This window comes from Nerophis lumbriciformis, linkage group LG02 (assembly GCF_033978685.3).
Source record: "Nerophis lumbriciformis linkage group LG02, RoL_Nlum_v2.1, whole genome shotgun sequence".
Classification (NCBI taxonomy): Eukaryota; Metazoa; Chordata; class Actinopteri; order Syngnathiformes; family Syngnathidae; genus Nerophis; species Nerophis lumbriciformis.
In genome coordinates this window covers 11,636,085-11,651,939 of record NC_084549.2, presented here as the reverse complement: position 1 = coordinate 11,651,939, position 15,855 = coordinate 11,636,085, and the positions used below count along the sequence as shown (strand labels likewise).

Here is a 15,855-nt window from a genome sequence, read left to right as displayed (position 1 = left end):
AGATAAAAAAAAACAACCCCAAGTTTCCGCAGCAGCCGAAATTGTCACCGAAGAGGCGCCGAAGAAAAAATGTCGACTAGTCGTCAGCTAAGCGAGAGCAGGGCCATCCCGACCAGGACGGTGTTGATCAACGATTCAACGCAGCTACCTCATGACTACTGTACCACTCCTGGAGGCACTTTATTCTCTACCACTCCTGGAGGTAAGTGTCATCATTGAGAACGAACCCTCACAATTAATGCTGCTGTTGCCATAATCCTGGCCTTCAGCTGCCTTGTCATACTGTTCAAAACAAAAACAAATGTAAGCCACGCCCACTCACAGCGCTCTGCTCTCTGATTGGCTCGTTTGCAATGCAGAAAATCTGACGTTTCCGCTATCCAAATCATCTTTTCGTTTATAAATTAACTGTGTTTGCAATTTATCCCACAATGTGGAAATTATGTGGTTGCAATACAGACACAAAAAATAGGTAAAAAAAAACAAACAAGAGGGAAATGTGAAAGAACACATGGTGATAAAAGGCTTTAAAAGAGCACACACAGAGCTGATGCAACCAGTTGCCACTTCAGCGGTGCCATTCCTACACAGCTTCAAAAGTAAAACACAACGAAAAAAACAAAAATGGAGCAATATATAATACATGGTGAAGAAGTCAGGTTACTTCTAGACCTCCACCCCAGATCACACCTCACTCCTACCCACTTCTCCAAATTGGGCTGGCTCAGGGTGGAGGACAGAGTAAAACAACTTGCACTGAGCCTGGTCTATAAAATCCGCTACACCTCCCTGATACCGAAGTACACGTCTAACTACTTCCAGAACCTAAATGACCGCCATAACCACAACACCAGGGGGAGCTCCAAAAACCACATCTTTTTTGATTGATTGATTGATTGAAACTTTTATTAGTAGATTGCACAGTTCAGTACATATTCCGTACAATTGACCACTAAATGGTAACACCCGAATACGTTTTTCAACTTGTTTAAGTCGGGGTCCACGTTAATCAATTCAAGCTACAAATATATACTATCATCATAATACAGTTATCACACAAGTTAATCATCAGAGTATATACATTGAATTATTTACATTATTTACAATCCGGGGGGTGGGATGTGGAGGGTTTGGTTGATAACAGCACTTCAGTCATCAACAATTGCATCATCAGAGAAATGGGCATTGAAACAGTGTAGGTCTGACTTGGTAGGATATGTACAGCGAGCAGAGAACATAGTGAGTTCAGACAGCATAAGAACAAGTATATACATTAGAAATACATTTGATTATTTACATTTGGTTATTTACAATCCGGGGAGGTGTGATGTGGAAGGGGGAGGGTGTTAGTCAAGGGTTGAAGTTGCCTGGAGGTGTTGTTTTAGTGCTGTTTTGAAGGAGGATAGCGATGCACTTTCTTTTACACCTGTTGGGAGTGCATTCCATAGTGATGTGGCATAGAAGGAGAATGAGTTTAGACCTTTGTTAGATCGGAATCTGGGTTTAACGTGGTTTGTGGAACTCCCCCTGGTGTTGTGGTTATGGCGGTCATTTACGTTAAGGAAGTAGTTTGACATGTACTTCGGTATCAGGGAGGTGTAGCGGATTTTATAGACTAGGCTCAGTGCAAGTTGTTTTACTCAAACCCAGATTCCGATCTAACAAAGGTCTTAAGTCGTTCTCCTTCTATGCCACATCAATATGGAATGCACTCCCAACAGGTGTAAAAGAAAGTGCATCTCTATCCTCCTTCAAAACCTCACTAAAAGAACACCTCCAGGCAGCTCCAACCCTAGCCTAACCCCCTCCCCCACCACATCTCACCTCCCGGGGATTGTAAATAATCAAATGTATATACTTGTTCTTATGCTTTGTGCTTATGCTTTCTGAGCTCACTATGGTCACTTCTCGCTGTACATATCCTACCAAGTCAGATTTACACTGTTACAATGTCCATTTCTCAGATTATATAATTGTTGCTGACTGAAGTATGTTGAAAGCAACCCAACCTAATTAATCAATTGTACGGAATATGTACTGTACTGTGCAATCTACTAATAAAAGTTTCAATCAATCAATCAAAAAAGGAGCTGAGCCGGAAGGCAAAGGTCACAATTTACCGGTTGATCTACGTTCCCATCCTCACCTATGCTCATGAGCTTTGGGTTATGACCGGAAGAACAAGATCACGGGTACAAGCGGACGAAATAGCTCTCCCTTAGAGATTGGGTGATAAGCTCTGTCATCCGAGGGGAGCTCCAAGTAAAGCCGCTGCTGTTCCACATCGAGAGGAGCCAGATGAGGTGGTTTGGGTATCTGGTCAGCATGCCACCCGAACGCCTCCCTAGTGAGGTGTTTAGGGCACGTCCGACCGGTAGCAGGCTAACGGGAAGACCCAGGACACGTTGGGAAGACTATGTCTCCCGACTGGCCTGGGAACGCCTCGGGATCCCCCGGGAGGAGCTGAACAAAGTGGCTGGGGTGAGGGAAGTCTGGGCTTCTCTGCTCAGGCTGCTGCCCCCGCGACCCGAACTCGGATAAGCGGAAGAAAATGGATGGATGGAAATAATACATTTTCTGCACATAAGATTGCACCATGCTTAGACAAACAACACAACAAAACACCATTTCAACACCCACATACCTGGCCTCTGCGGTGTTCCACGCCATCGTGTGCTGGGGTGAGGGGCAGGGCGGCCAGAGACAGGAACAGACCCGAAGAGCTTTGCGCAAGTCCGACATTGTAGTAAACAATCTCCTTCTTTTTCTCAAACCTCTTGTTGTGGGGCAGACTGGCTCGTACGAAGGCTCAGGACCTGTCTACATTAAGCCGGATAACTCCTTAAACAAATCATTATTTAGCCTAAACCCCATGTCAGCCACACTAAACCATCGTTTAAAGCAGTGGTCCCCAACCTTTTTTGCACCACAGACCGGTTTAATGTAGGCATTATTGTTAGGGACCGGCTTTAAAAGTTCAAGTTAAAGTACCAGTGATTGTCACACACACACACTAGGTGTGGTGAGATTATCCTCTGCATTTGACCCGTCACCCTCACCCCCTGGGAGGTGAGGGTGTGCAGCAGTGGCCGCACCCAGGAATCATTTTTGATGAGTTAACCCCCAATTCCAACCCTTGATGCTGAGTGCCAAGCAGGGAGGTAATGGGTCCCATTTTTATAGTCTTTGGTATGACTCGGCAGGGGTTTGAACTAGGGATGTCCCGATCCAGGTTTTTGCACTTCCGATCCGATACCGATATTGTTTTTGCACTTCCGATCCGATACCGATACTGACTGATACCGATACTGGCCTATCCGAGCATGTATTAAAGTTTAAAGTTATTTAGCCTACTTAGTTGTCAGAATCATGTTGAAAAGGGTTTTAGTACTCTTGATAACAACTAGCCAGCTGAATTAGGGGAGTTTGAATAATACACAATGGTTGGTAACAAGAAACTGACCTGTTTATTCAAGGATAAACACAAAATAGACAAAATTATACATGACAAACAGAAATGGCATCATTGAACTAGGGCTGGGCGATATGGCCTTTTTTTAATATTGAGATATTTTAAGGCCATATTGCGATACACGATATGTATCTCGATATTTTGCCTTAGCCTTGAATGAACACTTGATGCATATAATCACAGCAGTATGATGATTCTATGTGTTTTGATTGATTGATTGAGACTTTTATTAGTAGGTTGCACAGTGAAGTACATATCCCGTACAATTGACCACTAAATGGTAACACCCCAATAAGTTTTTCAACTTGTTTAAGTCGGGTTCCACTTAAATTGATTCATGATACAGATATATACTATCAGATATATACTATCATCATAATACAGTCATCACACAAGATAATCACATTGAATTATTTACATTATTTACAATCCAGGGTGTGGAGGGGGGCGCCGGATGTAAGTGTCAAAAAGACAGCCAAAAGAGTTTGATATGAGAATAAATCTAAAGTTAAAATATAGGGTAGAAATGCACCCATTTGCAGGAAATGTAGTCTTGATTTTCAACATTTTCTTTCAAGGCTTGCATGTCTACATTAAAACATTCTTCTTCATACTGCATTAATATATGCTACTTTTAAACTTTCATGCAGAGAAGGAAATCACAACTAAAAAAATCACTAATTTTTTCATACGGTGTTGATGTGGAAATGTTTGCCTCGGCATTTTGATGGTGTGGACGTGTGACACCGAATGGAGATAAGCGTCTCGACAGACATTACAATATTTGAACAATGATGACGAAAACTGTTTTCTCTGTCGTGTCCGTGTCGTGTCGAAAATTGTTATGCGCTTATTTTTTTATTTGATTTTGTGCGTGGCATAGATTTGCCGTGCGCAGAGGACGCTTAAGCAGAGCGAGTGCGCAATTGCGCAGGCGCGCACCTTAGAGGAAACGTTGGTCACACGGCTGCGCTAGCATCACAGCTAACGTTAGCCATGCTGCTACCTCTCTGCTCGGGGAGGACGTATACGTATGTGACGTATGACGTGACAGTATGTGACGTATGTCGTGACAGTATGTGACGTGTGTAAGAAGGTGCGCTCGCTGTCTGTGAGAGGGAGACACAGGAAAGAGTGAGAAGAGCCTGTCGTGTAATGCCAGCAGCTAAAAGCAACTGCGTGAGAATCCACAGACCTGTCCTGTGGATGTATTGAAGGTGTGCTGGAAAATGCGGAACGGAAACTAGGGCGCAGCAGAAAAGTGGAATGTATTATTTAAATCGGTGCGTTGGAAAACACGGACCGGAGTTTTTTTTTAAACTGGATCTAGATCGGCATTTTCCCTTGCCTTGCCGATACGCATTTTTTGGCAAATATCGGCGGCCGATCCGATCCAAATATTGGATCGGGACATCCCTAGTTTGAACTCACGACCTACCGATCTCAGGGCGGACACTCTAACCACTAGGTTTCCACTTGTGCCAGATAAATACAGCAAAAATAAGTGCATGAAAAATACAACTCACTATAATAATGAATTAGTGGGAGCCCTGAGCTTGTTTCTTTGCAATGAAATCCCCAGCAGGTTACCAATATCCGGTTGATGATCCGTCCAAGGAGACCGAAAGTGTCCGGCACAAGTGTAAAGGACACCAGCCAAGTGTGGCTGGGCCATGTGTACGCTGGTAAACCTCACTACCTGACGACCTCAAGAGCAGTGCTGCTATCAGGTTGATAGCCTTGCCTTTAAGCTCGGTAGCGAACACGCTCGTCTCTCATGCGGACGACTCCGCAAAGCCAATCTCTGGCAAACCCAGCTCAACGCCAGCTTCGTTGCCTTGTCCCCTGTACCGCATCTCCACTCGAATTTCCGGTTTCTCCACGCGGACTAATACTTTCGAATACAAAGTAGCCTATAGCTCTCACTTCTAACTGATGTCTATCAGTAGACTCGCAATGGAAGCGCTAAAGACTACAACAAAACGGCGCAACCTGAAGAGATAGGCAAAAAGCAGCTTGAAGATGGTCTGTAAAACATAATCAATGCAACATTTTGACCCAAGAACCTCTGTTAAATGTTATGTAGATCAGTGTTTTTCAACCACGGTACACTAGTGTGCCGTGGTTGACCACAACCAGATACAGTCTGGTGTGCCGTGGGAGCAGATTATCTAATTTCACCTACTTGGGGTAAAAACGTGTTTTACAAACAAGTAATTATAGTCTGCAAATAATGTGCCGTTGTTGAGTGTCGGTGCTGTCTAGAGCTTGGCAGAGTAACAATGTTATGCTCTTCCATATCAGTAGTTGGCAGCCGGTAGCTACCGGTAATTGCTTTGTAGATGTCGGAACATGGTATGTCGTGATCCCAATATGCAGACGACAGTGGGAGGCAGTATGCAGATGAAAAGGTATCTAATGCTAAAACCAATTAAAGCTTAAGGAACAAAACTAGAAACTGAACCGGCTACAAAGTAAACAAAAACAGAATGCTGGACGACAGCAAAGACTTACAGTGTGTTGAGCAAAGACAGCGTCCACAATGTACATCCGAACATGACATGACAATCAACAATGTCCCCACAAAGAAAAAGAAAAAAACAACTGAAATATTCTTGATTGCTAAAACAAAGTAGATGCGGGAAATATCGCTGAACGGAAGACATGAAACTGCTACAGGAAAATACCAAAAAAAGAGAAAAAGCCACCAAAATAGGAGCGTAAGACAAGAACTAAAACACTACACACAGGAAAACAGCAAAAAAACCTCAAAATAAGTCACGGCGTGATGTGACAGGTGGTGACAGTACACCTACTTTGAGACAAGAGCTATATTGATGCATGCTTGGTTATGTTTTAAATTCATATCCAACAATTGCAACAACGACTTTTTACTGTCAACTGAGTTTTGTTTTTTAATGATTTCTGCTGGTGGTGTGCCTCCGCATTTTTTCAACGCAAAAAATGTGCCTCGGCTCAAAAAAAGGTTGAAAAACACTGATCTAGATCACAAGGAAGTGTTTTAAATGTTTTGTTTTGTTTTGTTCAGATAATTTAGCCTATATTGACCTACATAACACTGGTTTTAGCAACTTTAATGCACAAGTGTCATAGTGTCCCTTCATCTGTCAATTTTATTGGAAAAAAGTTTGCACACCCTTCCTATTATGCCTACTAACTGGTGACATTTTGTTAAAATTGTGGCTAAAAAGGCACCTTTACGAAGTACATTAATGAAGTATTATATTCTGTATGCACCTATTTTACTGGAGTACAGCCAGGTTAAAAGGTGAATACGGGTAGTACAGTGCAACGTTGTCATGGCTGTAATAAAGGTCTTCTGTCAGGGAATTTTGCTGACCTGTTTGTCAGCTTTTATCTGTAACAGGTTCCTGATTTTTTTTTAATGACTATACCTGTTACTGTGCTGTAGCAACTTGTGAGAAGCATCTATGAATCTGATTTTGGGGTTGAAAAGTGCTCTGACAAGCATGCAGGTCAGCAAAGGGAGAAATGTGCTCATACATTTTCAGCTTACTTTATATATATTTGGGGATTTTAATAAATATATGCATTTAGGATCAAACAAAATGACACAACTATGACTATTATTTATGAGATGATCCATCAAACTACAAGATTCACAAAAGTTTAAATCTATTAGAACCTCTTGAACACAATACAGTGCACAAGGGGTTAATCTATCAAGCATTTTTTTTTGGATCATCGACCACTGTTGTTTCAATAATTATTTGCTTTTTGTTTTAAATATTAAGGATTGTAACTTTTAGCCAGTTACCTTTTATACAGATTTCAAGCTTTTACCATCTTTATTATTGAAATATAAAAAATCAATTGAAATGTAGCGCATTGATTTTTTTAAACGTAAACTGCAATATAATTATAGAATATTGTTACATGTTGATACATTCAAACAAAGCAAGTGTATTTGACCAGAAATTGATAGTCACGTGATTGTAAACCTTAAGAAGCATTTTTGATATAATTTTGCGAAACAAAACGCCAGATAATATGTCTTACCTTATACACACACCATAATAATACTCCTATGTTGAAGCACAGTACAATCCATCAAGTGGTGCGGCTTCATAGCTTACCAAAGTCGTACTAAAACATTTTGATACATTTTTGAGCACCGTGTGTAATGTTCTATATTTTCAATGGAACATATACAATGTTGGTGTTGTTTATCAATTAATCAATCAATGTTTATTTATATAGCCCTAAATCACAAGTGTCTCAAAGGGCTGCACAAGCCACAACGACATCCTCGGTAAAAAGCCCACATAAGGGCAAGGAAAAACTCACCCCAGTGGGACGTCGATGTAAAATGACTATGAGAAACCTTGGAGAGGACCGCATATGTGGGTAACCCCCCCCCCCCCCCTAGGGGAGACCGAATGCAATGGATGTCGAGTGGGTCTGACATAATATTGTGAGAGTCCAGTCCATAGTGGATCCAACATAATAGTAAGAGTCCAGTCCATAGTGGGGCCAGCAGGACACCATCCCGAGCGGAGACGGGTCAGCAGCGCAGAGATGTTCCCAGCCGATGCACAGGCGAGCGGTCCACCCCGGGTCCCGACTCTGGACAGCCAGCACTTCATCCATGGCCACCGGACCTGTGCCCCCCCCCCCACAAGGAAGAGGGAAGCAGAGGAGAAAAGAAAAGAAACGGCAGATCAACTGGTCCAAAAGGGGGGCTATTTAAAGGCTAGAGTATACAAATGAGTTTTAAGATGGGACTTAAATGCTTCTACTGAGGTAGCATCTCTAACTGTTACCGGGAGGGCATTCCAGAGTACTGGAGCCCGAATAGAAAACGCTCTATAGCCCGCAGACTTTTTTTGGGCTCTGGGAATCACTAATAAGCCAGAGTTCTTTGAACGCAGATTTCTTGCCGGGACATATGGTACAATACAATCGACAAGATAGGACGGAGCTAGACCGTGTAGTATTTTATACGTAAGTAGTAAAACCTTAAAGTCACATCTTAAGTGCACAGGAAGCCAGTGCAGGTGAGCCAGTATAGGCGTAATATGATCAAACTTTCTTGTTCTAGTCAAAAGTCTAGCAGCCGCATTTTGTACCAACTGTAATCTTTTAATGCTAGACATAGGGAGACCCGAAAATAATACGTTACAGTAGTCGAGACGAGACGTAACGAACGCATGAATAATGATCTCAGCGTCGCTAGTGGATAAAATAGAACGAATTTTAGCGATATTACGGAGATGAAAGAAGGCCGTTTTAGTAACACTCTTAATGTGTGATTCAAACGAGAGAGTTGGGTCGAAGATAATACCCAGATTCTTTACTGATTCGCCTTGTGTAATTGTTTGGTTGTCAAATGTTAAGGTGGTATTATTAAATAAATGTCGGTGTTTAGCAGGACCGATAATCAGCATTTCCGTTTTCTTGGCGTTGAGTTGCAAGAAGTTAGCGGACATCCATTGTTTAATTTCATTAAGACACGGCTCCAGCTGACTACAATCCGGCGTGTTGGTCAGCTTTAGGGGCATGTAGAGTTGGGTGTCATCAGCATAACAATGAAAGCTAACACCGTATTTGCGTATGATGTCGCCTAGCGGCAGCATGTAAATACTAAAGAGTGCAGGGCCAAGAACCGAACCCTGAGGAACTCCGCACGTTACCTTAACATAGTCCGAGGTCACATTATTATGGGAGACGCACTGCATCCTGTCAGTAAGATAAGAGTTAAACCACGACAAAGCTAAGTCTGACATACCAATACGTGTTTTGATACGCTCTAATAAAATATTATGATCGACGGTATCGAAAGCAGCGCTAAGATCAAGAAGCAGCAACATAGATGACGCATCACAATCCATCGTTAGCAGTAGATCATTAGTCATTTTTGCGAGGGCTGTCTCGAAATAAAGGGAAGGTGGGACACCGGTCGGTAGTTTACCATAAGGTCAGGATCAAGGTTAGGTCTTTTGAGCAGAGGATGAATAACCGCTTTCTTGAATGCTAGGGGAACAGTGCCAGAGGAAAGTGATAAGTTTATAATATTTAGCACTGATGGACCTAATAATACAAAAAGCTCCTTGATAAGTTTCCCAGGAAGTGGGTCAAGTAAACATGTTGTTTGTTTTATCCCACTTACACGCCGTAATAGTTCCTCTAATGTTATTTCATCAAAAAGAGAGAGATTATTTTGTATTGCAGTATCCGTCGTAGATACAGTTGTATCTGTGTTCATAGAACCCAGTTTACTTGAGTCATATTGCCATCATAGTGCAGCCTACACTTGTCGCTTATGTTTGACTGCCATCCACTGGTCACACTTATCATTACACCATGTACCAAATAAAATAGCTTCGAGGTGGGTAAGCACAACCAAACTTATTCCTTACATTAGACGCACTGTCGAGTTTTGAGGGTAAAAAAAAGAAGATTTTAAGTGTGCCTTATAGTCCGGAAAATACTGTATGTTTTTTATTTATTTACAAAAGTTAGTTACCCCAGGTTTCCAACTCACCCGTGACCTTAAACGAATGAGCGACCAACAGCGGATGTGTTCCCTCGTTACAGGAACGCGGATCATCTACGACCGAAAGTTCTTGCTGGACATGCGCAACTCGCCCATAGCCCAAACCCCGCCGGTCCACCTGCCTGTCATCCCCGGAGTGACCAGCCAAAACACGCTCAACGAGAACCGGAAGAACGAAGCCAACAACCACGTCAACAACCACGACGGGAAGCCTGCCACCGGTAGCTTCCACGCTGTCACTGAAAGAATCCTCCATTTGCTTACCCATGCTCTTTTTCCCCTTTTGTGTCCCAGGTGAAGACGCTCAGTTTGAAATGGACATCTAACAGACTGCTCCTGCACTGGCAAGAAAAACAACAACAAAAACACAAGAAAAAACAAAAGTAAATGACCTGGCATGTGCCAGTGGCTTGGCTTATTAGAAAACCAATGTTGTTGAGCCCTCATGGCAGCCATCTTTTTTCGCTCTCCGCCTCCTTGCAGTTGGATGTAAATGTTTCTTTTACGGGGATTCAGTGCGTACTGGTAATGGAAACTGGGTTTCTTTGAATCTATATCCATAGCTGCTATACTATTCAAGCACCACACAACAATGGAGCTTATCGTGCACACATTACTGGCTGTGGATCTTTAGCGGAGCACTCCCTCAAACCCATACTCTTGGTCGGAAGTGGCTGGTTTTTTTCAATGTTATTTTGGCCTTTAAGTTCGGATTTTTGTTGTTGAAAAGCATATAATTTATTTTCGTCCCCCTTTTTGCGGATATTGGAAGTACCGTATTTTTCGCAGTATAAGTCGCTCCGGAGTATAAGTCGCACCGGCCGAAAATGCAGAATAAAGAAGGAAAAAAACATATATAAGTCGCATTTTTGGGGGAAATGTATTTGATAAAAGCCAACACCAAGAATAGACATGGCAATTTAAAATAAATAAAGAATAGTGAACAACAGGCTGAATAAGTGTACGTTATATGAGGCATAAATAACCAACTGAGAACGTGCCTGGTATGTTAACGTAACATATTATGGTAAGAGTCATTCAAATAACTATAACATATAGAACATGCTATACGTTTACCAAACAATCTGTCACTCCTAATCGCTAAATCCCATGAAATCTTATATGTCTAGTCCAGGGGTCGGCAACCCAAAATGTTGAAAGAGCCATATTGGACCAAAAATACAAAAACAAATCCGTCTGGAGCCGCAAAAAATTAAAAGCCATATTACATACAGATAGTGTGTCATGAGATATAAATTGAATTAAGAAGACTTAAAGGAAACTAAATTACCGTACCTCAAATATAGCTACAAATGAGGCATAATGAAGCAATATGTACATATAGCTAGCCTAAATAGCATGTTAGCATCGATTAGCTTGCAGTCATGCAGTGACCAAATATGTCTGATTAGCACTCCACACAAGTCAATAACATCAACAAAACTCACCTCTGTGCACTCATGCACAACGTTAAAAGTTTGGTGGACAAAATGAGACAGAAAAAGAAGTGGCATAAAACACGTCCCCGAAAGTCGGAGAAAGTTGTACATGTAAACAAACTACAGTGAGTTCAAGGACCGCCAAAATTAGTAGGACAAAACGGCGCTCGCCAAATACTCGAATCAGAGAAGCATGTTTAATATAAACAGTGTGCTTTATAACAATTAGGGAGGTTTGTGTCATGTTTGTCCTCCTACAGAAACCATATTTAAACAAAAAATATATTTGTTTCCCCTCATCTTTTTCCATTTTTCATACATTTTTGAAAAAGCTCCAGAGAGCCACCAGGGCGGCGCTAAAGAGCCGAGCCGCGGGTTGCCGAACCCTGGTCTAGTCTCTTACGTGAATGAGCTAAATAATATTATTTGATATTTTACGGTAATGTGTTAACAATTTCACACATAAGTCACACCCCCGGCCAAACTATGAAAAAAACTGCGACTTATAGTCCAAAAAATACGGTACTTGAAAAGCTCCACGATGGTTTCAAGGATGCGTATTTTCCTATTAGTCAGCACTTTCATGCCATTCCACTATTTATTAACGCAAACCCTTTGCCATTTATTATGACAAATTCTGTGTTTATTCTGACGAGTTTCTCCACTGTTATTGAAGGCAGCTAGCTAAATTGTCCCTAAATCAGGAGTCTGCAAGGAGTCCATTCGTAGATTGTAAATGACATAAAATTAAACACAGTCTGCACTGGCCTATAGCAAAGAAAAATTGGCAGACGACCTGTACAACTGACAGAATAGGCTTTCCTTTAATGCAGGACATCACACAATGGTGGTGTGTATTTCTCATATTTGAATAATATCCATAATAGGGTAAAAAAAGAGGGTACTTTTGTTACTTATACCACAAAGCTGAATTTTTTCTTCCAATATACACCTTCTCATTCAATGGGTTTTCTTTATTTTCATGACTATTTACATTGTAGATTGTCACTGAAGGCATCAAAACTATGAATGAACACATGTGGAGTTATGTACTTTAACAAAAAAAAGGGATACAACTGAAAACATGTTTTTTATTCGAGTTTCTTCAAAATAACCACCCTTTGCTCTGATGACTGTTTTGGCATTCTTTCAATGAGCTTGAAGAGGTTTTTCACCTCACAGGTGTCGTAGTTTTTATGCCTTCAGTGACAATCTACAATGTAAATCAGGCCTGCGCAATTATTTGACTCGGGGGGCCAGATTTAGATAAAAAAAAGTGTGTCTGGGGGCCGGTACATCTATTTTTAGGACCACTAATACAAAACCTCACAATAATGATTGAAAGCTAAAAACGTTATGACAGACCGCCTTAAAAAACGGAATGGAATTTGACATTTTTTTACGGAATGAGACACCCAGAATGTACATGAAAAAAAAGAATGTGGGATTTACAATATTAACTATGAAGGATAAAACACTGAATATTGACAACATATTTTACAATCAACCAAAATGCAACCAAACTGCAAAAAACTTAGTGAAATATGAACACGAAGGGTAAAAAAAAAACCCCACCTACAATCTGAGATATCTTATAGTGACCAAAGTAACTAATTAGATGACCATAGTAACTAATTAGATGACTATAGTAACTACTATATCATGCAGATTCCAAGCATTGAAAGACTTAGTATAGTTGAAGACCCACGGTCATTAGAAAACATCACTGCACATCATAGTGGCAGCTACACTTTACATCTTAAACATCTAAAACAATTATTTAGGAATGTCCGGCGGGCCAGATTGAAAAGCTCAACGGGCCTTAATTTGCCCAGAGTCATGAAAATGAAGAAAACGCATTGAAATGAGAAGGTGTGTCCAAACGTTTGGCTTGTTCTGTATTTAATTGCTTAACCCATATTTAACAAACACTAGATTGATTTTTGATCTATTGAAATACACCAATAAATGTAATCTATGTGGCCCTTAGGGGAAGAAAAAATTGGATCCCCCGGCCCTAAATGGTGGGAATTATAATAATCCCCTGCCAGGATAAATTCATATCTCTGCTTCCTCCAGATTTATTTTGAAAGTTTGGGTGCATTTAAAAGATGAGCAAAATGAGGAAGCTTAGCTAAGAAATATTGAAAGTTGGTCACTTTTTTGGGTGAAATAACTGTTTAAGAGATAATTTCCACAAACAAATAATTATGTAAGAAAGACAATAAACACATTAACATGCCATTTTTGCCACTCCCAACTAGGGATGTCCCGATCCAGGTTTTTGCACTTCCGATCCGATCCGATATTGTTTTTGCACTTCCGATCCGATACCGATACTGACCGATACCGATACTGACCGATACTGGCCTATCCGAGCACGTATTAAAGTTATTTAGCCTACTTAGTTGTCAGAATCATGTTGAAAAGGGTTTTAGTACTCTTGATAACAACTAGCCAGCTGAATTAGGGGAGTTTGAATAATACACAATGGTTGGTAACAAGAAACTGACCTGTTTATTCAAGGATAAACACAAAATAGACAAAATTATACATGACAAACAGAAATGGCATCATTGAACTAGGGCTGGGCGATATGGCCTTTTTTTAATATTGCGATATTTTAAGGCCATATTGCGATACACGATATATATCTCGATATTTTGCCTTAGCCTTGAATGAACACTTGATGCATATAATCACAGCAGTATGATGATTCTATGTGTCTACATTAAAACATTCTTCTTCATACTGCATTAATATATGCTACTTTTAAATTGTCATGCAGAGAGGGAAATCACAACTAAAAAAAATCACTATTTTTTTCATACGGTGTTGATCTGGAAATGTTTGCCTCGGCATTTTGATGGTGTGGACGTGTGGCACCGAGACGCTTACAATATTTGAACAATGATGACGAAAACTGTTTTCTCTGTCGTGTCCGTGTGTCGAAAATTGTTATGCGCTTATTTTTTTATTTGATTTTGTGCGTGGCATAGATTTGCCGTGCGCAGAGGACGCTTGAGCAGTGCGCACCTTAGCGGCTGCGCTAGCATCACAGCTAACGTTAGCCATGCTGCTACCTCGCTCTCTGCTGGGAGAGGACGTATACGTATGTGACGTATGACGTGACAGTAAGTGATGTGTGTAAGAAGGTGCGCTTGCTGTCTGTAAGAGGGAGACAGGAAAGAGTGAAAAGAGCCTGTCGTGTAATGCCAGCAGCTAAAAGCAACTGCGTGAGAATCCACAGACCTGTGGATGTGTTGAAGGTGTGCTGGAAAATGCGGAACGGAAATTAGGGAGCAGCAGAAAAGTGGAATGCATTATTTAAATCGGTGCGTTGGAAAACACGGACCGGAGTTTTTTTTCAACTGGATCTGGATCGGCATTTTCCCATGCCTTGCCAATACGCATTTTTTTTGCAAATATCGGCTGCTGATCCGATCCAAATATCGGATCGGGACATCCCTACTCCCAACTTTACTTGAATATTTAGACCTGTGAAAAGACAGCCCATTGTTCGTTTTGGGCGAAGGTTTGTCTTTGGAAGACTTGAAATGATCTAGAAATGTTGTATGCGTTTGATTTTCTTGAATTTAAAAAAAAATGCATCTTACTGTAACGAGGGTCTTGTTTGGCTTTAGAAGTGATTTGTGAGAAGGGTCACTCAAATGGTGCCATCTGCAAATCTGTCCCCAGTGTCCTTAATTATTTCTACTGTAACGGCCGTATTTTATTTGACATTTTTAACGTGTCGCGTAAGTGTGCCCACGCCTTACTTAAATGCAATGCAGTACATAAAACCTACAGGCCATTGATTTGTACTACTGCAAACAGATGTTTATTTTTTCACTGTAAACGTTGGACATTGTATTCAGCAACTGAGCAAAAAAAAAAAACAGGATTACTTTTTTTTTTTTTTTTGTTCTTTTTCCTTAAGCGGGTGTGGAGTTTGAAAGAACAGTGTCACGGATGAGCAACCCACATAAATTGAGTGATTGTTTTATTTATTTACAACAATTCACCCCTATTTTAAATGTATCTTTTTTTTGTTTACTGTCCTAAAATTCTGGAGTGAAAATGTATTTCAAGTCAGTTTGGTTGGACAATGAGGGCTTAACATTGTACGATAAATAAATATATAAAAAAAACAAGATTTGGAACATGCTTATTGTAACTTTCTGTTCTGATTAAACTTTATTTTTCATGAAACACCCAAAAACAAAATGCCAGTGGACGCTGTTGCGACAAGATCAATAAAGTTCTGTAACAAACAAAAAAACATGATTGTGCAGTACTCTTTATTATTTTGGTGAGAATGTTTTTTGTTATGTTTGTTGTCTTCTCCCTGCCTTCTCTATTGGTTTTTCAGTTTCTTCCTCAGTCTTTTGTCCCCAACGAGGCAC

General features: G+C 40.8%; 1 protein-coding gene across 1 annotated transcript; it reads left to right on the top strand.

Annotated features, from left to right (window-relative positions):
• Positions 1–58: 58 nt before the first annotated feature.
• On the top strand, positions 59–15,823 carry eif4ebp2 (eukaryotic translation initiation factor 4E binding protein 2). The gene is made up of 3 exons (XM_061938156.2): positions 59–202; positions 10,052–10,231; positions 10,305–15,823. Exons 1-3 carry the CDS (start codon positions 70–72, stop codon positions 10,334–10,336), a joined length of 345 nt encoding a protein of 114 aa, XP_061794140.1. The 5' UTR covers positions 59–69; the 3' UTR covers positions 10,337–15,823.
• The last annotated feature ends 32 nt before the right edge of the window (positions 15,824–15,855 follow it).